Source organism: Phyllostomus discolor, chromosome 15 (genome assembly GCF_004126475.2).
Source record: "Phyllostomus discolor isolate MPI-MPIP mPhyDis1 chromosome 15, mPhyDis1.pri.v3, whole genome shotgun sequence".
Taxonomy (NCBI): domain Eukaryota; kingdom Metazoa; phylum Chordata; class Mammalia; order Chiroptera; family Phyllostomidae; genus Phyllostomus; species Phyllostomus discolor.
Genome location: NC_040917.2, coordinates 1,680,955 through 1,703,518, shown reverse-complemented (window position 1 = coordinate 1,703,518; position 22,564 = coordinate 1,680,955). Strand labels below are relative to the sequence as shown.

At 39.4% G+C, this 22,564-nt stretch overlaps 1 protein-coding gene across 1 annotated transcript; it reads left to right on the top strand.

Moving 5' to 3' along the window:
- The first annotated feature begins 7,891 nt into the window (after positions 1 to 7,891).
- Positions 7,892 to 19,900, top strand: LOC114489645 (putative protein ZNF720). Its single transcript, XM_028503539.1, has 3 exons — positions 7,892 to 8,002; positions 19,325 to 19,451; positions 19,797 to 19,900. The coding sequence occupies exons 1-3, from the start codon at positions 7,892 to 7,894 to the stop codon at positions 19,898 to 19,900; spliced, it is 342 nt and encodes a 113-aa protein (XP_028359340.1).
- Positions 19,901 to 22,564: the final 2,664 nt, after the last annotated feature.

Here is a 22,564-nt window from a genome sequence, read left to right as displayed (position 1 = left end):
TCAGAAAATTCATACTGGAGGAAGCCGTATGAATGTACACAGTATGATTAAATCTTTAGCTGGACTGCACACCTGACTAGACATTATAAAATTCCTACTGGAGAGAAACCCTATGCATGTACACAATGTGTGAAAGCCTTTAGGGTCCTATCAACATTTACTAAACATCAGAGAATTCATACTGGAGAGAAACCTTATGAATGTACTCAATGTGGCAAAGCCTTTAGCCAGACCTCACATCTCACTGGGCATCTGAAAATTCACACTGGACAGAAGCCTCATGACTGTACTCAGTGTGTGGAACCCTTTAGTCTCCAGTCAGCACTTACTGGACATCAGAATCTTCATACTAGATAGAAGCCTTATATATGTGAAATGTGTGGTAAAGCGTTTAAACTGCCCTGTAACCTTTCTCAGCATTGAAAATTTCAGGTAGGAAAGCCATGTTGTAAATGTTGAGTATGTCATAAAGCATTATTACAGCCCTCACATATTACTCAACATCAAATAAATCACACCAAAGAAATGCCTTGGACATGCACCTTATGTGTTAAAGGCTTTAACCAGTCCTCAATGCTCATTCATCACAAAATATATTTATACTCTAGAACAGCTTTGAAATGTACATCATGGGTAAAGCCTTTAGCAACTTCTAATTCTTACTAAACTACAGAGAATTCATGCTGGACACAAGGCTTATAAATGTTGAGTAGGTGACAAAAGTTTTTGACATCAGTGCATTCATACTGGAGAAAACACATATAAAAGTAGTGTATATAAGAAGTGTTTTAGGCATCAGAACTGCCTTACCCAATATGAGAGACATCCATCTGCAGAAAAAGTATATACATGTAGAGACTGTGACAAGATTTTCACCTATATCCAAAACGTAACCAACATTTTCAAGCTCATTTTTGCTACATTCACTTCTTATGTGGCATATGAGAATTCACACTATAAAAATAATTGAAAGGAAAATTGTAGGAAATCATATAGTTAGGCCCACTGTATCATTATACATCAGGGAAATCCACAGTGGGGTTCATTTTTCTGTTCCTAAACAATGAATGACTTTTGTGAAATTACGCAGTTCCCATAATCCCAAATAATGAATATGTGAAAGTGGCCAAAAAGTGTAAAAATTCAGGAATGTATCAAGTTTGATAAGAGGCCCCAGATATCATAACTCAGAGTATAGAGTTAAAGATAGGTTTCAGGTATTGCTCTAAGCCAGAATATTACTATAGAGAATCACCCAGTTTAAAAGCAACAATCACGACTTTTCAGAGTGCTTCAAAATGTCAAGGAGATACATGACTAGATCTGTATAATTACTCAGAATATAAACTATTGTATATTTATGTCATGTGAAATATTTGTAGAAAGAAATATTAAATTGATACCAGTCTCTTATCTGTTGATGCTACCATGTTTTTATTCCTGGTGTGTGTGTGAAATCAATGGGTTGATTGCTGTTTCCTTCACAACCTGTGAATTCTTGTATATTAGGTGAGCTTCACTCATGATTACATTTGTATATAATGTTGAGGACACTGTAATGCACAATGTATTTAAAAACTCTAAATGAAATTGCTGGTTTTACATTACTCAGAATTTTATTTTATGTTACCATGGAAGTGATGATATTTTCCATTGTAGTAATACATAGAAACATTATAAATGCTAAGTAATTTTCCAAACCTCTCTTTAAAAAATATGTCAATTTATTAAAATCTTGATGTATCTTCATGGTAGTCATAGTCAAATGTGTTGATTTGTTAAAAATAAAGAAGCCATCAGCACTGTTTGAGGGTGTATGGACAGTTCATCCCTCAGTGCATAGCGTTGTTTTACGTCCATGTTTGCTCAACAGTCAGCATGCACACAGGAAACCAAAGAAAAGCACACTATGGGACCATAATGTACAAGAACAGGAACACCGCCAGATGTTTCCAATGTGTGTCTTGAGAAATGGTAACAAAAGCGTACTGTGCTTATTTAGATGATGTGTGAATTTATATTTTTATTAATAAAGGTGAATGCACTGGAACATATTTACATCTTTAACATTGCTCAATTTACAGATACACATGTGTTATTTGGTAATGTAATGCAAATATGGCATTAGGAGTTTCTTTTCATGGTGTCCTTAGACATTAAATAATGTGAAAATTTTCTCATTCATATATTCTCTTGTAACTAATGCAGAACTCTTATAATTACCATGGGTAATATGTGTTTTTTGAGGACTTCAGCAAAGCTGATGTATAATATTGCTGTGGTGGAAGTTATTTTTGTAACCAGGATCCTTGAACTGCCACAAACTCCCCTGTAATTTCACACAGTAGACAACATCTCACAGAGTCACAATTAAATGTACCTTCTTGACCTGACTTACTGGCAGCTGCTCTAAGCAACGGTCTTCCTTCCACCTCAGGCCTTTCACCAGGCATAACCATTAGATAAGATCTCTGCACACTTAACCAAGATCTTGTTTTTGTTTGTGTTTATTTTGAATTATATAAACTTAGCTCAAGAACCCCTAAGTCCTCTGCACATGAACCCTAATGAATCACATGTTCTGTCATCTTGCACAGTCTCCCAGAATGTGGCCTCATCCTCACACATAGCTGCTGCAGGTCTGCTGAGCATGTCTCCCAGGGTCAGTGGGGAATAAAATGGTCTGCTTCAATTTGTTCTGTAGTCTTTTACACAACTGCTGCTCACTATCTGGAACCAGGTTGCACTGCTTAACAAATGCAGATTTTATTTTTTTAAATATTTATTTATTTATTTATTTGGTTATTTATTTATTTATAGGGTGAAAGGAAAGGAGGGAGTAAGAGAGGGAGAGAAACATCAACGTATGTTTGTGTCACACATGGTGCCACTGGGGACCTGACCCACAATCTAGGCATGTGCCCTGACTCTGAGTTGATATGGCCACCCTCTGATTTAGAGCCCACATTCCCCATATTGAGCTACACCAGCAGGGCAAAGTGTAGGGCTGCTATGTTGCTTTGTCTTTGTATGTTGGACTTATGAAGTGAGTGTCCTATAGAATCCATTGGCACAGGCTCCCCGTTCACCCAAACTGGGGGCTCCTGTTGTGTCCTCCTTTCCATTGTGGGCAGTGCACACACTGCCATCGTAATTTAGCCTTGGTTTCTTTTGTACTTGAATGGGATGGATTTACACCTGGGCCAGTCTACTGTGAGGACTAGCCCAAACCACCCAACTCCACCCCTAGTGCTGTGCCATTTCACCTGTTCAGGGGCCGACAGCTCAAATCTGGACTTACTTCATGGTGAATTTTCTTACCAGAGAGGTTGTTTCTTCAGTGTATTACTTGTGAAGATTTAGGTGGTACTTTCACATGAAATAAAGCTGTCTCCCAAATGTTCTTGCTTTGAAATATCCACTTGTGCTGCCACTTCTGCCCTGCTATGTGACTTGATATGAGACACAAAAAGATCTTCAGATGCCTGCTACTTCAGATTATCTTAGAGGTACCCAGGAAATGTTAACATGTAAAAAATGTCCTGCTTTTAATGGCTTGAGAACAAAGGCTGCATGCAGGTGTTACAGACTATGCAGAAGTCAGATGGCCTGTTTGATAGGTATTAGAAAAGTCGGACGCAGAATCAGCACAGGGCAGATATATGGAAAAGCTGTGGGGAACAGATTGAGGGTGCCTGCAGTTTTGGTGGGGCAAGATATCAGGGAATCACCAGAGCAGAGCTAACAGCTGTAGTCAGGTGGTAGGGGACTCAGGTACGGTGTCAGTCCTACTGAGTCTTGTGGTGCTGTTGGGTGTTCTTGTGGAAACAGAATAATTACCTCTGACGGCACATCTGTCTGAGAGAAAGTTGCCCCTCCAGCTCTCACCATGATGCCAAACCATTAATTTCTTCTTTGCATGTCCAACTGCTACCATGATGCTTAAACTCAGAGTGACTGAGTCCTTGTAATTCCATTTTCATGCCCTTTAAGGGGAACATGGGGGACTCCATGTACTTGCCATGTCCCTCCAGAAAACCTTCACTGGCTTCTACAGCCAGAGTTTATGGGGACTTGTCTTCCCACCAGTGGTGGGGGTGGGGGTGCGGGGGTCTTGCTGGGAACCATCACTCTTTAGGTGGATCTTCTGCAGCCAAGTTCTCTCTTCCAGTTTGAACCACTACACAAAATTGTGGATGTGGGATGTACAATTTTCATACCTTTGCCCCTTGTACCCATTTCTATGTGTCTTTCCTTATGATCAATTGTGGGACTTCGGCTGAGCCAGATCAGGTGGTTTCAGAAAGATGGTTGTTCTGTAGTTTAGTTGTAATTCTGATATACTCATGGAGCATTTGAGTGTAGGGTTTACGTTTTCTGTAATCTTGATCACAACCCCTAATCTTTCTCTTTTTAGATTACATGTATATGATACCTGACAGTGATTATTCATTTTTTCCCTACCTCTGCTTTATTTCACTTAGCAGAATGTTCTATTTCATGTATGTGGGTACCAAGGGCAACATTTTTTAGTCTGGTATCACTGAATAATATATTCTATTATTATTCATTTTATATGAAATATTATTTTTTTATTTATGTGTTGTGAAACATTTTCATTCTTCTCATGAATTGGCTTTTGTAAAGAATGCTCCAATGTGCCCTGGCTGGCGTAGCTCAGTGGATGGAGCGCGGGCTGGGAACCAAAGTGTCCCAGGTTCGATTCCCAGCCAGGGTACATGCCTGGGTTGCAGGCCATAACCCCCAGCAACCGCACATTGATCTCTCTCTCTCTCTCTCTCTCTCTCTCTCTCTCTCTCTCTCTCTCGTTGTGCGTGGGTCACTGGCCAGCAGTGAACGGAACACTGTGGATGGCTCGCCGAAAAACATGCGAGAAACAAACAAACATGCACAGAGACAAGCTAGTTTCTGTGGGGAAGTAGGGACGAAATGGCCACCCCCCCTAGTGGGGAGGGCCCTGATTTACCATCCATCCATGCTTTTATTGGGCTCATTTTGCATAATAATTCAGGTAAAGTACAGTACTTATCAGGGGGAAGTAAGGAACTATACAAAACAAGGAATTCTGCTGGTCTATTGAGTCGGGGTCAAAGAGATGTAAGACTTTGAGGAACAAACTAACTTCCTCCTTGGACCCCTCTCATTCAACTGAGAGCATTCTAAACAAAGAAGGTTTCACAGTAATTTACATGTTCTTTCTTAGGCCTGATCACCCGGGGAATCTGCCCTTCTCAGCACAGAGCTGCACCACCCTGTCATTGTTTCAGGCTTAGCACAGGAACTAAGGTAATAAGGAGATTTTCTCCCAGATGATGAGAACTCAGGCTATGTCAAAGCCAAGGAGTGAGGGTCCGTCACCCTCTTTTGCTGCAGCCCCCCAAATCCTTCTTTTGGGGGGCCCTCCCAAAGTGATCGTGCCTGGCTTAGGTCATTCCCCCCTTGGGGAATCTTACCCGTCTTTGGCTAACTGACCAAGCTTTTTGGGGTTCAGCTATGAATAAAGCAGCAGAAGCAGCATTCCTGCCAGGGAGACAAGCCCTTGTCTCCCTGCTGGCTTACGGTTCCAAGGGCGTTCCATAAGCCTTAGCCTAGGCAGGGGTTTCAGCTTCTGATAGCAGTCAGGGTGGTCCCCAACATCTCCCCCTTTTTTAGTTTTTAAAATCAATTGTAGTTGTTAAGCCTGTGAAACCTACTTTTGCTGTTTTGGAATGCAAATCAGAAGAAAAGCAACATCTACATACATCATAAGGCAATAATAGAAATTAAAGCAGAAACTAAATTCTATGGGTTGTGAATACCTAAATTTCTAAATTCAGTGCAAGAAAACATATTAAGGGAAAAACAAAAGTATTAGGTCTGATTACATTTCAATCTATGAGAGAAATTACATAGACATCAGGAAAGGCAAATCACATGGCAGTTTGAGCATAATGCAAGCCTGACTTTTTATGAGAGGATTTCTTAACAGGTGCAGTTCTACGCACTGACTCATCACCTACTTTCTTACGTGGGTGTTGAGTTTTAATTTTACATCTGCCAGAATGTTTTTTCATAACTTCTCCCCTGTTTTCAGTTAGGCCTGCTAAGGGTTCCATAAAGGTGGCTACTTGCTGGTCTCTGACACGACCCTGGGAAAACAATTTGCAAATACACCGAAGTACACAAATCAATATTACAATCAGTAAACAACCAGTAGCTCCAAAAACCCAAATTCTCAAATTAATTACATCAACCCATGTTTTAGGATTCAGCCAACTAATATTTTCATTAAAATGTCCTGCTCAAAAAATGTCCTGTTTGGTTAAACGTTGAATGTCCTGCAGCTGCTGATGTAACTCCAACTGCAATTTATCAATGTGTCCTTTTAAATTAGTGGAGAAAGCTCCCCTCAAGTGATGTTATATATCAGTCCAGGTATGTTGGCTGGACTTCCATTGTAGCGGTGTGATGCACAGTCTGGGGAAACCAGGGTCACAAGTTAGGTGCTGACGAGTCACGAGTGCATCCTGGCATTCGCCAATCCAGTCCAGTGCCGATTCAGCTGCAGAAAGGCGGGTCAGGATCTCCTGATCTATTTGAGCCTGTTGGACTAATTCTAAAGTAGTATTGATTAAACAATAAGTGCAACCAGGTGTTAACAAACTGTCAGACTCATAAGGAGGGCAGTGCATTGTTAAATGCTATAATGCCATTTGGATTCAGTCACTTTCTGGTCATATTCTGGAGATGACAGATTTGGAAAGAGTTGGAAGGCACAATTAAATCATAACCACTATTAATGACTGGTCTTGTTAGATTTATGCAAACCTTATGTCATCATTCGCTCCTTCAGAATGCCAAATTCTGGAGGGATCAGGCAGGGAGAAAAATATAAAGTGTGAAGGAAAATCCTTTTCCTTCTGATATCTACCAGGCTCCTGAAAACTTTCACTTCCACAGACCTTCTGAAACATTCACAAACTCTCTATTCTTTCTTTCATACACCTTCTGATATCCACCAAGATTGCATCTCCATGCCTTATACCTTCCATTACTAACACACACCACATAATTCTTTCTTAAAATGTTCACTTCCACAGACTTTCTGCAACATTCACAAACCTTCTATTCCTTCTTCCATACTTTCTGATATCCACCAAGATTACATCTCCATGCCTTATACCTTCAATTATTAACTGACACCACACAGTTCCTCCCTAAAACTTTTACTTTTCCATTTATCTTTACAGTTTCCCATTTACATTCCTATAGTGTGAAGTTTCAACCTTCCCTGAAATCCTCAATTTCCTTTACAGAGCAGATACAGAGCAAAATTCATCCTTCTGTGTGGGGGTGAAGGTGGGGCCTCCATGATCTGCTCACTCAATTTGCACACCATTTCACTGTCAGAATCAGATTCCTCCTCGTCTAGCTCTTTTTTCTTTGCCCAAATGAACTCGAGAGAATCCCTGACAAGCCTCCAGGTTACAAAGGTGTGTACACCAATAGATATACCACTGTTTTGCAAAGATTTCAACCTTTCACCCACTTTTCCCCAAACATCAATGAAAAGCTCTCTGCCCTTTAAATAAATTACAACCCATGTTTACCTTCCTTTTTTTTTTTTTAAAGAAAAGGCTTCCTTTCATTTATTTTTAATTGGCCAAAACAAATCACCTGATTACTTTTTTCAAGGCAAATCGTTTGTTCTTCCAAACTTGAGAATTAAATTACCATTTACCCAATTATAGGCAGTCGCAAAGAGAGAAATGACCTAGAAAAGAAAGACCCAGTTCCCTGGAAATTCAACGGATCCACGACATGCCCGAGAAAGAGTACAGGGTCGTTGGCCCTTACCTGGGCTGTTAGCGCACAAATCCACCCAAAGTTGATGCGTTGTCCACAGCGACGGCTCGTAGCCGCTGGTTCCAAGTGGTCTCGAACGGCGTCCCACCTCTGTGGTCCCGAATTGCGGCCCCACGTTGGGCGCCAGCTGTTTTGCGTGGGTCACCGGCCAGCAGTGATGGTTCCCACCAGTCAGGTTCTGATACCAGTCAGGGCGGTTCCCAACAGTCTCTCTCTCTCCTTTCCCTCTCTAAAAATAAATAAATAACATCTTAAAAAAAAAAGAATGCTCCAATGAACATTGCTATGCAGGTTTCTCTTATAGGTAGTGATTCTAATTTTTGGATATATCCCCTTACTGGGATGCCTTGATCAAATGGTTTTCCTTTCTAAACTAATATGTAAGAGCTTTGCACTGATTCCCTAGTGGATTCACCAGTTTACATTCCCAACAATGGTGTGCTAGGATTCCCTTTCCCATCATCTCACCAACACTTGTCTCTGTGGTTTTTTGGACACTACTTCTGAAAATTTAAAGGTGGTATCTTAATGTGGTTTGGATTTGAGTTTTATTGAAGAGAAGAGCTGGGAATTGAGACCTTGGTTGGAAAAGCATTTTGTTTTTAAAATATTTTCATAACTTTTTATGTTCTCGATGCTATATTATGTTTTATAGTTTTAAACACTCCTTTCATAAGATTATTTTTAGGGGGTCCTGTTTTGGATATTTTACCAGAGTAGTATATGACCTGTTGTTTAGCATTTATTCATATTCTGAATAAAAATTGTCCTGATATTCATGTTCACATACCAGAAATATGTGTATAATATTCTCCCTCAATGTTAAGATTAGCAGTATGGTTATTGGAAATTGATGTGCATGTGGGGCTTATGGTGGAAAAACACCCATTTTTCAAAACTAAGGTAACTGAAAATCATGAGTGAATTTATTGTAAGATTTTCTGTATCGAATTACTCTAAAATTAAATTGAACTGCATGTGTCCAGTATTTCATTACTAAATAATTCTATTTCTTTAGTATTTCTGGAAATTGGAAGTCCATCATTTGGAAATTTCCCAACTATGTTCAGCATACCTTTACATTTGTTGGAATTTTAGTTTTCAAAATAACCTATTTATTTGGAAACTTAAATGTTAGTAAACCTAGAGATGTTTACATGTGGTCAATAATCCATTTTCCACATGTTATCAAGACATGAAACTCAATAGAAGCCAGTAATACAAGAGAAATCTACCAAACTGTGGAAATTTTCTAAAAATGTGAAAAGCCACAGAGAAAATACAAGTCACACTGTGTGAAAAGTCAGCTAATGATGTATGTCACAGAAACAAGCTTGTGTTTTAATCGTTCATTATCTTTAGTGTTTATACCAGTAATCTGATATGTTAGAAAAACGATGTTACTATTTTTGAATTTTAACTAAAACATCAATATCTAGTGCAGTCTGGGGAGCAATCAGTATGAATAAAGCTCTTACTTCATTAGATAGGGATCATTCTTATCCATTGCTACTGGAAAACACCAACACTCAATATAAAATTCCTAAAGGTGTACATAAGCATCAGAGAAGGCAGGGGATTATGTAAAAATCAAAGTTCATACTCATTAGATTCAGGGTGTGCAGCTCTAGAAAGACCACTTCAGGTTTACAGAAAGTATGCTCTACTAACGGACCACTAGAGGCACCACTGGGCTTTTCATGGAAAGAGAAGGATAAGTTTCTATTGAGAGATTATATGGTAGATACAACACAGAAGAAATGGTGCTTTTATTAAGTAAGTAGAAATAGATGGTACTTAAAAGATTGTCTATAAACATGGCCAATTCTTAGAACTTGTCAATATAGAAGTTGCCAGGGAGAGGGATATAAAAAAAAAAAAAAAAACCTGGAATAGTATTTGTAACTGTATTATGCACATTGCATTTGTGTCCTAATTCTTCCACTTCTCATTGGAAATGTATCTTATGTTTCCTGTTTTAATGATAAAATTTAACCATGAATTATAACCCTGCATAGACAATGTTTATTTTACCAACACAATTTTCATTTCATATTTATTCATTTTTACTGATTGATTATTATAGGTAGCGGGAGTGATAGAGAAAGGGAAACATTTTTTTGCTGTTCCACTTATTTTTTTTACTAAATAGTTTATTGTTGTTCTATTACACTTGTCCAGTATTTCCCTCATTGCTTTACTCCAACAGCTCCTTCCACAATCCCCACATTGAATCCCCACCCTATTTTCTTGGATCTCTCATACATGGTCCTTCACTAGTTTCTTCCCCTTCTTTTCACCCTTATTCCTCTCCCCCTCTCCTCTAGTTTCTCTCAGGGTCTTCCTTGTCCCCATGCCTCTGGTTCCATTTTGAATGTCAGTTTGTTTTGTTCATTACATTTCTCTTCTAGGTTAGATCATATGGTATTTGTGTTTCAGTGGCTGGCTTATTTCACTTAGCATGCTGCAAATAATAAAATACTTGTTTTGAGATTGGATCACTTAGGGAAATGATTCTGGTTATTAGTACACAATGGAAATGTATACTTTGTTTGATAAACTAGACATTTTATACATCGACACACAAACCTTTTAGCATTATTTTGAACTTGCAGTGAGGATAGTGGAAGAAATGCAAAAATATCTAGTGTTTGGTCTGTGTATTGAAATTGATGAGCCAACAAATGGCTTCAGAAAATAAAGAATGATGAGAGTTTTGGGGTCTTAGGGTGTGTCCAGGTTGGGCCTGGGCTGCAGTGACATGTTGAACGTATGATGCTTCAGCTGGCATCACACTAGGAAACTCTCGAGCTGCATTTTTAGTATTCCCAGACTGAGAGAAGAGGGAGAAGATGCAGCAAGACTTTAAACATATGAATGATCAAGTGTTTACAATTGGACTCATTGGTTTTTAATAAGACTGAGTGTTTAGTCTTCAAACAGTTGATTTCTTGGTTAGGAAAGACCCTGGTTTTCATGTTGCAGATACTTTATGAGAACCTTTGTTTTGTAGGGGATGCCCATATGGGGTTTGTTGTAGGCCTTTTTTTTGTTGAAAATGCTTGTAAACCTCTATTTGTATACATTGCATAAGATAATTTTACACCAGGTTAAGGGAAATTGATTATTTGTCATGTTTATTAGATAAGAATCATTAAAGAAGTGTTTTACAAAATGGGGAAGATTCCAAAGCCTGTGAAAGTGTTGATTTCAAACATAGATAGGCCCTGGCTGGTGTAGTCCAGTAGATTGAGTGCTGGCCTGAGAACTAAAGGTCTGCCAGTTTGATTCGGAGTCAGGGCACAGGTATGGGTTCCATCAATAGAAACATTGATTTTTCTATCCCTCTCTTTCTCCCTCATTGCCCCTATAATAATAAAAAAAATATTTTTTAAAATTATACTAAAGAAAATTTTGATAGGATGCAATGTGCGTCATGGTTCATGTAGAAGTCTATTGAAACATTTTTATTTAATCCAATTTCATAGCATTTTCTCTTTTGAAATAAAAAAAAATGTATGTACAACAAAAACAAGTTAAGTGCTCTATAAGTGTAAAGAAAAAGGGTTGCTTTTCGTGTTCAGCGAATGAACCAGAATGACACAGGCGGTGAACAGAAATCTGTGGTTGACTGAAGTAAGGTGCTTGAGAATCAAGTGTGTGGAGAACAAGCAGCACACAGTAAAGTAAAAGTAAATAGAGTGATGAAGAAAATGGATCCCAAGATTGTGGGTGTGTTTCTAAACAAGGGGAGTATCTCCATCGCCAATGTCTACATTCTATTCATCCATTTCTTCCTGACTGGTTTTCATATTCAGAGTCAGCTCATTCAGCAGGGAAAGTGAGGTTTGCACTGCTGTTATCGTGACAACTGACACCCGATGTCCTCCACCCATAATTTGTTCGCATCACAAAAAATGTTATTTTATAGTTAATTTTAATTTTTCCACTGATTTAAAACCATAGTTCAATAGTCCTGACTTCAAAAATGAAAGAGCTGATTTGCAGGCAGGACTTCAAGAGTGTAACTGTGTCTTATCCCAGACTCCTAAACTGAACATTAGGAATTAATTTGAGGGTCCACTTGAACTTAAAACTGAAAATTCCAGAACACTCTAAATGAAGGACATGGCCCTGAGTCCCTTTGAAATACGAGTCCAGTTAATTTAAATGGCTCCAGTGAAATTCCTCATGATAAACAGAGTGTATTAGTGATCAGAAAGTATACTTGTTCTTTCAGGGAGGACTGAGAAGTGCAGGGACCCTGCAATAAACCTCAAAAGCCAGACATGTATTGCTAAAAATGGTGGGTGTAAGTAATAATAATGTGAGTGCTCTTCTTCCACACAAAATGCTCTTTTGAAACATACGTACTGTGTGTTGTTTACACTTGCACACAGTTCTATCATAAAATTCATTGTAACCTCATAAACTTACAATGACCATTGGAAGTATAAATATTTATTAGAAGAAATAAGTGAGGGAGACCTGCTTTCTCTGGCAGGAAGGCATACTTTCTAGTACAGGTGAACAGGTACAATAAGAGATAAGCAAACAGAAGTGGTAGATGTTTATTCTCAGGACAACTGGAGTCAAGAGAAGGATCATTCCTCCCTCTGGCCCCCAGAAATAGGTCCCTGAACTACATTCCACCCAGGAAAACTGCACATTTGTTGTGGACCAAAGTCCAGTGAGTACCAAAGTTTTCTACTGAGTGGTAAACATATTGAGATGTTACTCTTGTGTTTTCCCAGAACATGTTATGTGAGGAGGACCCTACAAAGTGCTTTGAATCAGGGGAGGCTCATTAGAGGTTTATATTCATTTGTTACTGTAATCATGCACAGATGGAACTTTTCAAAAAAAATGTATTACTGGAATTCATGAAATATTTATGAAGAATTGTTTGGGGACCCAGAAAGCATTTTGCCTTGCTATACTACTGTGTGCTTATTTAAAGGATGTGCATTGTTCTTTTGATAGGCAGACTGCTCTTAACACATTGTATGTGGGAAACCTATTTATATGTTTTACTTTGACTGGTAGTAGAGTGCATGATAAAAACTACCTGCAAACACTGTGTTATGAAGAAAAATGCAGTTTTTCTCCTCTTTTGTAGAGAAATATTTCTAGTGTGTTTTCTCTCCTCTATGACCCATTTACACACAAATATTACCACACTCACAACCACAGTAAAATCTCACACCCTGGATACCAAATTGTGGGATTTCCAATACACCGAGCAATCCTCTCAGACACCAGCTGGGTATTAATAGATTAGGTAATACTGAATTGAGAGTCATACAGTACTAAACAACAGTAGTTATAAATGTAAGAGAAAAATTACAAATAAAAAGTGTGAAAGAATCATGTAAAATGCCATTATAGGACTATCATAAACTAAATTTTGATGAAAATCTCATACATTTTCTAATTTTGTTGAAGCCTTACAGAATGGTTCCTAAGTCCAGTGGGGTGGTCAAGTAAAGGATGTAACAACCAAGGAGAGTTGCAACCTAGAAGCGGGCATAGGTACACACACGATGCCTCCTCACGTGCCCAAAAGAAGCAAAAGAAAAATTTAACAACAAAAAACAACCAGAAACAACAGAAAATCAAACTGGATGGATGTCAGTTAACGAAGGAGTTAAAGAATGAACATTCATGCAGACTGGTAGGAGGGGTGGAGATGGGCAGTCAGGCAGAGAGGACTCTGTGCAAGGCAGTGAGTAAAGGACCCGGTGTGGGTGCAGCTGGTGGAGGAGACAGACACACATTCAAGTGCAGATGAATGGGGAAGAATAACTGGGAAGTGAGACAGACTGGGCAACCCAGGGTTCTAGTGTGGGGAAATAAAGCCTCAAATCTGTGATTGAAAACACAGGTGTAGGTTCAGGTGACAGAAGCAGACACTCCCAGCCTCACATGAGAATTCATTGGAGAGACTCACAGGGCCGTAGAATGCACACAAACACAGTCACCCAGGAATCAGCACCAGAAGAGCTCAATGTGACTGTGGATAATGGGGGAAGTGACTGAAAACTGGCAGAGAGTGGAGCAAGTGCCATTGTTCCCACTCAGACCCCTCCCCCACATAAGCATCACAATGGAGTGATGTGGGTTTCCCTGCTCTGGTGAACATTTAAGGACCCAACCCTTACAATTCAATAGGGGCACTGAGTCCCAAAAATGGACCCAATGAAAGAACAGACCAAAGCTCCACAAAAAATACAACTAAGCAATGAAGTCATAGCCAACCTATCATATGCACAGTACAAAACACTAGTAATCTGGATGCTAAAAGAATTAGTTGAATATGGTCATGAATTAGATGAAAGAGTGAAGGCTATGCTAACTGAAAAAAAAAATGTACAGGGGACCAACAGTGACAGGAGGGCAACTGGGACTCACATCAATAGTATGGACCAGAAGGAAGAATCATTCAACCTGAAAAGAATGAAGAAACAAGAATTCAAAAAAAAAAAAATGAGAGGCTTAGGAACCTTCAGGGCATCTTGAAACGCTCCAACATTGGAATCATATGGGTACCAGAAGGAGAAGAGGAAGAGCGAAACATGTCAACTTATTTGAACAAATAATGGAGGAGAACTTCCCAAATATGTCAAAGGAAATAGACTCCCAGGAAGTCCAGGAAGCTCAGAGAGTCCCAAAGAAGTTGGATCCAAGGAGAAACACACCAAGGCACATTACAATTAAATTAGGCAAGAATAAAGGTAAGGAGAGAATCTTCAAAGCAGCAAGAGTAAAGGAGAGAGTTATCTAAAAGGACTTCCCATAAGTCTGTCTGCTGTGTTCTCCAAATAGAACTTGCAGGCAAGAAGGGGCTGGAAAAAAGCATTCCAAATCATGAAAGGCAAAGACCTACATTCAAGATTACTCTATACAGCAAAGCTGTCATTTAAAATCGAAGGACCAATCAAGTGCTTCCCAGACAAGGGCAAGTTAAGGGAGTTCACCATCACCAAGCCTTTATTAGATAAAATGTTAAAGGGATCTACCTATGAAAAAGAAGATGAAAAATTTGAACAGTAAAATGAAAACAAACTCATAGTTATTAACAACCACACCCAAAACAAACACAACAAACTAAGCAAACAACTAGAACAGGAACCGATGCATAGAAATGGAGATCACATGGAGAGTTATCAGCGAGGGAATGGAGGGGGAGAGAGGGGAAAGGGTACAGAGGATAAGTCGCATAGGTGGTAGATAGAAAATACACAGGGAGAGGTTAAGAATAGCATGGGAAATGAAGAAGCCAACAAACTTACATGTATGACCTGGGGACATGAACTAAAGGGGGGGATGTGGGTAGGAAGGCATGTGCAGTGCGAAAGGGAATAGGCAGGGGACATGGGGAAACTGTAACAGCTTAATCAATAAAATATATTTTAAATAATAATAAAAATATATATGTTGCTACCAAAAACGAAAAGGGATATGACCAAGGAGAAATATGTAGACAGGAATCCGGGCCCCAACACAGGAACCTCCTCACAGTTCTGCCCCACATGTCTCCCTCTTCACCAGGCCTGTATGCAGATACAGCCCATCATGGGAATGCTCTGCTGGGACTCCCACCTGTGTGAACTTTGATAAAGTGTGCATGCGCTCTTATGAGACTATGGGATGTAGTTACAGAGCTGAGACGTCATACAAATCTTCATGGGTTTGGAGTTTCCAGTTCCATACTGATCCTCTGAGTTGACATTCCTGTGCAAGTAAAGCCAGAGAGTCGCTACTGTGGTTGAAATGCTCACTGTCCCACCTCCCGCAGCTGTGTGTCCAGAATACAGGTGAGACATCCCTACACCCTGACCTGTTTGCTGCCAGGTGGATGGGCCATTTTTGCCGAATTACTGAGGCCCTCCTGGCAGAGGTGTCTCCCCATTTCTTATGTGGGTTTGCTGCTGAGGGATGTTGCCTGAGCAGGCAGCCCACTGCTCACCATTTAAAGTCACAAGTCAGGTAGAGCACAGAATCTGTGCCTCACTTTTCACAGCCTATGGAGACCAAATTCCTTCTGAGGGTGCAGATGTGCTGAAGCCCCCTTGGATATCCTCCCCGTGTAATAAGATGCACTTCAGATACAGAGAGTGGTTTGGAGGCGAGGAGTTGTGAAAGCCAGTGCAGGGACAGCAAAGCAGGTTATGGATGCCAAGTGGGAACTTGATCCCAAAGGCCTCTGCACAATTTTTACAGTTAAACTGTGCCCCTTCGGGTTGCTTTTAGATTAACTGAGGAGATCTAAGAAGTGACATCACCTGTGTGCTGCTACACAGAGGTAGTGAACTTCTCCCATGAGGGATCATTGTTAAATGAAGTGCTGCAGGACAGGCTCAGGTGAACCCACTGATGAGCAGGAGGACTCTGGAATGCATCTGTGAGAGGGGAGAGCAGGCTTTCTTCAAGGAAGATAATGAAATGCTCTGTTGGGTGTGGGGTTCAGGAGAGCAGCACACATTCTTACTGTTGTAGCAGTTTGTGGACCTCTGTGGGAGGAGAGAGCACATGAAGACAGAAAAACTAACTCAGTGTGGTCTCCCTGTGGCAGCTTATTGACCTGCCTCCTCCTGACAAAGGAGAGGAGAGGGTGGGCCATTCAGCATTTCCACCTCCTTCTGCCAGTGATTGTGGTGGGATTAAATAAAAGGTCTGTGCCTTTGAAGACACATTCTCAAAATAAAAACTTGACCCCTCAGCATATGGCCTCCTGAGAAAAGAAGCCCGACTACGAGGATCAGCACCAGGAGGACATGGGAGCTTCTCAGGTAAAAGATGTTTCCTGAGTCAGAGGTTGTGACTCTGATTCCTGTTATTATGATTAGATTCAGAATCAGTGATCCTTCTTCCTTTTGTTTCATGTTCTTGGGTAGTGAAGTTGGTTTAATCCACTGTTTTATGTTTCTTTTTATGATTCTCAAGGGCAATAGTATATGTATAATAGTTTCCTCCTTTTCCTAGGGCCATCTGTGCATTCTCTTTATCTAGGCTGCTCAAAGTCAAGAATTCCTGCCTGTAATCAATAATCTTCAAACACTGAAGTCATCTATTCTGTGACAGGTCAACCTTGGATGGCAGTCACGTGCAGTATATTCGCTGGGATGGAATCAGAGACTAGGGTATTGGTGGAGGAGGTATACGTATGGTTAAGTTCATATATCTGAATCATCATCTCTGTATATTAGACGTAAGAAAATGCAGATTTTCCAGTGACAATCACTGTGAATGTTCTAAAAAAGAAGTCAGTAGAATAGACTTTGTCACTCAGTTGAAAAGAAAGTCTTGTTATTTAAATATATAGATAGTTTACTGAATATGAGAGGTACCTGTGGATTGACATTGAAAAACGGAATGTTTACTTACGCTTTTCTTCATATAATGACTTTCTTATTTAGGTATTTCACCACTAGTGTTTCACCTATAAGGAAATATCCTTCTGCATGTCTCAGTCAGTGAATATGGATTGTTCCAATCCACCTGATAGTCACTTGGCTGAGCTTCTCTCCTCAGTGTAGAGTTAATAGATTTTCCTTTTTCATTAACAAGACCCTAGCAGATAATTCTAGAGAGATGTGAAAAAAATATCACATGCCATCTGTACATGTTTGTCGTCTTTTTAACTTCTGTTTGCTTTGAAAAGTGAAGGCCCTGCATTTATTTCATAGACATCATTGGCTTTTGACATGAAGGATGTAGTCAGTGAGGCTGTGTTACTGTACACTTTTGTTATATTGCACACTCATGTCGCAGACATTCTCTACATTATCACTTTTCTTATTTTCAGGTGATTTTACAAGAATCATATTATAAACCTATGTTTAATACAGTTGAATTGTTAAGATCTAGCTCTCCATAAATGATACAGGAACATTTTTAAAGAAATAAAACACTAAGAAACAACAGCTCTAACTTTTCTACTATTATGTGTGTATTTCATTTTTTATCAGCATGTGCATATTTTAAAAATTTAGTTGGTGTTCAAGTACAGTTTTCTGTCTTAAACATTCATGCGGAATAGAAGCAAGAAACAATAATTGAGAACATGAGGAGAGGCTGAATGATCTCTGGGGCAACTTTAAACCTTCCAACATTGTAACCATAATGGTACCAGAAGGGGTAGACGAAGCTATTAAATGGAAAAATGATTTGAAAAAATAATGAAGGAAAACCTAACATGTCTGTTGAAGGAAAGAGGTGAGCAAGTAAAGGAAGCTCTTAGAGTCCCAAAGAAGTTGCACTCAAGGAGGAACACATCAAGAAAGATGACAAATCTATTACAAAGCAAAAGACAAGGATATAATCTTAAACCCAGCAACACAAAAGCAGTGTGACCTACAAAGGGATTCCCATGACATTAGCAGCTGATTTGTCAAAAGAAATCTTGTAGGCAATAAGGGGCTGGAAACTAGTATTCAAGGTCATGTGAGGAAGGCACCTACATATAAGATTTATTTAAGCAGCAAAGCTATCATTTAAAATGGAAGGGCAAATCAAGTGCTTCCCAGATAAGGTCAAGTTAAAGGAGTTCATCACCACCAAGCCCTTCTATGAAATGCTCAAGGCACTTAATCTAAGAAAAAGAACATGGTCAAAAATATGAATAGTGAAATGACAATAAATTCACACTATTAACAACTGAATCAATAAAGCAAAACCAAAAGACACACACACTAAGCACACAATGAGAAGAGGAACAAATTCACTGAAATGGAGATCCTATGGAGGGTGAAGAGCAGGGTGTGGGAGAGAGGAGAATGGGGGAGAAGGTACAGGGAAGAAGAAGAATAAATGTTGGGTACAAAATAGAAGAATTTAAAATAGTATAAGAAATGGAGAAGTCATAGAACTTATTAGTATGACCCATGGCCATGAACTTATTCAGGCAATTGTAGAGCAGAGGGTTTGCAGGATGGAGGGTGTAAAGGGGAGTAAAATTGGACAATTGCAACAGAATAATCAATCAAACATACTTAAGCAAGTGAGTTTCTGAAAAAATAAGGACACACAGGCCTCACCCACAATTATTAAACCAAAATCTGCATTTTAACAAAACTATATTTTTTGTCACCTGAATAAAGCCTAAAGAAGTTACTTACACTTTCAACTCCCCATGCCTTTTGTAGCTGAGAAGTATACACAGGTGATTCTGAATGATACAAACACAATACTAAACAATATATGTCTGTGTGCGTTCCTTCATTTTAAATTTGATTTTCCTGAATGGTAATGTCTTTGCAGTGGATTTGTAGACATATATTATATTCACTTGTTGATGTTATAAATTACATTACAGAGTGTTAGAGAGTCAAACTGGCCTTCCTGAATGATGCAGGGTATCTCCTAGTTCAAAACCACTTCTATCAGTTTTCATGTTAGGTGACACTGAGAACTGTGCTGTGTCTCCTATATAAATCAGTCTTTTTTTTTTCCCCAGGAATCTTTGACCTTCAAGGACGTATCAGTAGATTTCTCTTGGGAGGAGTGGGAATGTCTTGACCCAGCTCAGCGGAAATTGTACTCAGATGTGATGTTGGAGAATTACAGCAACCTAGTCTCCCTGGGTGAGGCTGACTTCCCTCACATTGCCTGCTCCACCCACAGGATTTTCTTTTTATAGCATCTTGTGGGGACTTGACTTTGTATGGTAGACTTTCAGCTTCATAATCACAAGGGAGAACTTGTAGGTTATCTCCTGTAGAAAATTAAGGCTTCAAGAACTATGGTCCTTAAAAACCCATTGAAAACTGTATGTATTGTTAGAACAATTAAGGTGTTTCAAGAAACAGGACTTTGCAAAATAATCTTGTAGGATATTTTACTTTTTCCTGAAGTGTTCTTATCTGAGCACAGCATGGATTGGAAATTGGGAATCTTTTAAATAATAATAATATATATTTTGTCCACAGGTCTGGTTGTTTCTAAGCCAGTCCTGGTCACATTTTTGGAACAAATGCAGGAGATCTGGGATGTTTCCAGAAAAAAGTCAATATCCACCGCCCCAGGTAGGTGAGAGTGCAGATGCAGGTGTCACAAGTGAGTAACACAAAGGTCTCAGAGGAAGCCAGACATTCAAGTGAGTTTTTGGAAGCTGTGCTTCAGTGGAAAGAATTTTGAAAACCCAGATTTATTTCTGTCGCTGTCATATAGGGCCAGATGGTCTCCAACAGTATTCTGTGCTCCTGCATGCTTTCAGAATTATGTTTTGACTCCAGTGACTTCTGTTATCCTACTAGCAGTTTCCACCAAGGCCCTCCGTCTCTAAAAATAAATAGGTGCAATCTTTAAAAAGAATGTGCAGTGTATACAATTAAGCTATTTTTGGATTGTGATGGTAACCATGGTCAGACTCCACCTGCATTCTTTTGAAGACCTGAGATAAGCTGTGCATGTTGCTGAGAAATTGTACTCTAAGCCTTCTTCTCTTTTTTTTATGATTCGTTTTTGTGCCAAGAACAAGGTTCATGAAGGAAGTGGTTGTGATCCTGCAGTTTGTCACAGAAATCCCTGGAAGCCTGGGGGCATGTGTCATGTTTTCTGACATATATTTTTATCCCTCTTGGAGATTCAAACAAGTCACTACAAAGTTTAGACTTGTGGTTTTCTTGTATGACAATGCACCTCTCCAACCTGACAAAATCTACTTTTCTGTTTCACTGAAAAATGTCCTTGTGCTTGTACACTTGTACTGCAGTTTGCTGATCCATTCACTTCCTGATGGGCACTTAAGTTTCTTCCAGCATGTGGCAATTGTAAATTCTGCTGCTATGAACATTGGTGTGCATAGGTTCTTTAGAATATGTGTGTCAGTGTTCTTAGGGTAGAAGGATATCCTAACATTTGGGACAGCATGGATGGTTCTGGAGAACACTATGGTAATGGAATGAGACAGACGGTGAAAGACAAATACCATGGGATCTCACCTATAAGAAAAAACTTAATCAACAAAATGAACAAGCCAGCAAAATGTAACCAGAAACATGGACATAAATAACAAACTGACAGTAACCAGAGGAGAGGTGGAAGGGATAATGGGGGCAGAAGGCAAGGATTTTCAGGAAGTTGTATGAAGGACAGAAGGACAAAACTAAATGAGGGTAGGCTCGATGCGGGAAATGTGGGAAAGTAGGGATGGCTGTGTTTGGGAGTGATGGGGAAAATGGAGACAAGTGTACTTGAACAACAATAAGATTTGGAAAGAAAATATCCTTTTGCTTTCCCACGGCAACTGAGTGAGCATATTTTATTCATTTCTAGAGAGAAGAGAAGAGAAACAGATAGAGAGGGAAACACTGGTGTGTATTTGCTTCTCATGCAACACCACTTGGGGACCTGACCCGAAACCCTGGCATGAGCCGTGACTTGAAATTGTATGAGGAACTCTTTTGTTCACAGGCCAGCACTCCAACCACTGAGAGACAACAGATGGCACTGAATATACTACAATTTTTAATGTATTTCTCCATTGACCTGGCGGTTGTTTCCACCTACCAGGCTTTTGTATTTAATGCTACCATTGACACATATATGCAAATGTCTCTTTAGGATCCTCAATTGAGTATTTTGGTGTGACATATAACCCATAACACTTGTGTATATAGACAATTCTCTAACAGAGCAGTGGGTGACAAGTAATAAATTATCTTAATTCTATTAATTTACATTTCTTTCATGCCTTTATATATCATTTTTAGTGCTAAATAATATTTCATTGTATATATTTCAGTTTCCTTTTCTAGTCACTGGTTCACATATATCTTCATTGATATTTCATTGACTCCAAAAATTTGAATTTTTGGAATGTATGAATTAAACTTCTAAAAATAGTCCCATGTAGGCTTTTGTGTAGATAAAATTTTTAGTTCTTTGGTTAAATACTATAGAGCACATTTTTTGGATTATATAATAAGTGTTTGCTTAGTTGTGACAGGACTTCTAAACCCTTCCCAAGTGACTGTAGCATATTGAGTTTTCACTAGTAAGGATGAGAGCTCCGTTTGCTCCACATGCACAGCAGTATTTGCTTTTCACAGTGTTCTGGATTCTGACCTTTCCAGCAGGGGTTTCATGTTGCTTGAATGTGCACTTTCTTCAATTTTCCTTCTTTCAATGTCCATTTCCTGAAAGACATAAGATGTTGAGAGTCTTTTAGACACCATCTTTTATCTATATATTTTTAAAATCCTTTATTTATCTATTTTTAGAGAGGGGTAAGGGAGAAAAGGAGAGAAGCATTAATGCCTAAAAAACACATTGATCAGTTTCCTCTCTCACACCACCAAATGGGGATCTGGAGCCAAACCCAGGCTTGTGCCCTTACCAAGAATCAGACTGCTGACCTTTTGGTTCAAAGGCAGGGGCTCAGTCCACTGAACCACACCACTCACGGGTTACAAATATTTTTTTTTTCTCAGCTCATGAGTTCTTCTTTTCCCTCATGATGATGCTTGCTTTTTCTTTTTTTTTTCTTAATGCTTCATTTGAGACCTCAGTTTAAATGTTAATACTATGAATTTGAGAAACAAAGTTGGTTTACAATTTTTCTTGAAAAGTATCTGGTCTCCTTAGCTTCTGTGCCTCAGTGCGTTGACCACCAGCCTGCAAACCAAAGGGTCGCCAGTTGGATTTCCAGTCTGGGGCAAATGGCTGCCTTGCAAACCAGGCCCCCAGTAGGGGG

Excerpts from the sequence above, each read along its gene's own strand:
- LOC114489645 (XM_028503539.1), top strand. The coding sequence starts at position 7,892 with ATGCGTTGTCCACAGCGACGGCTCGTAGCCGCTGGTTCCAAGTGGTCT. Across the intron at positions 8,003-19,324 it reads TTGGGCGCCAGCTGTTTTGC|GAATCTTTGACCTTCAAGGA; the intron begins GTGGGTCACCGG and ends TTTTTTCCCCAG. Across the intron at positions 19,452-19,796 it reads CAGCAACCTAGTCTCCCTGG|GTCTGGTTGTTTCTAAGCCA; the intron begins GTGAGGCTGACT and ends TTTTGTCCACAG.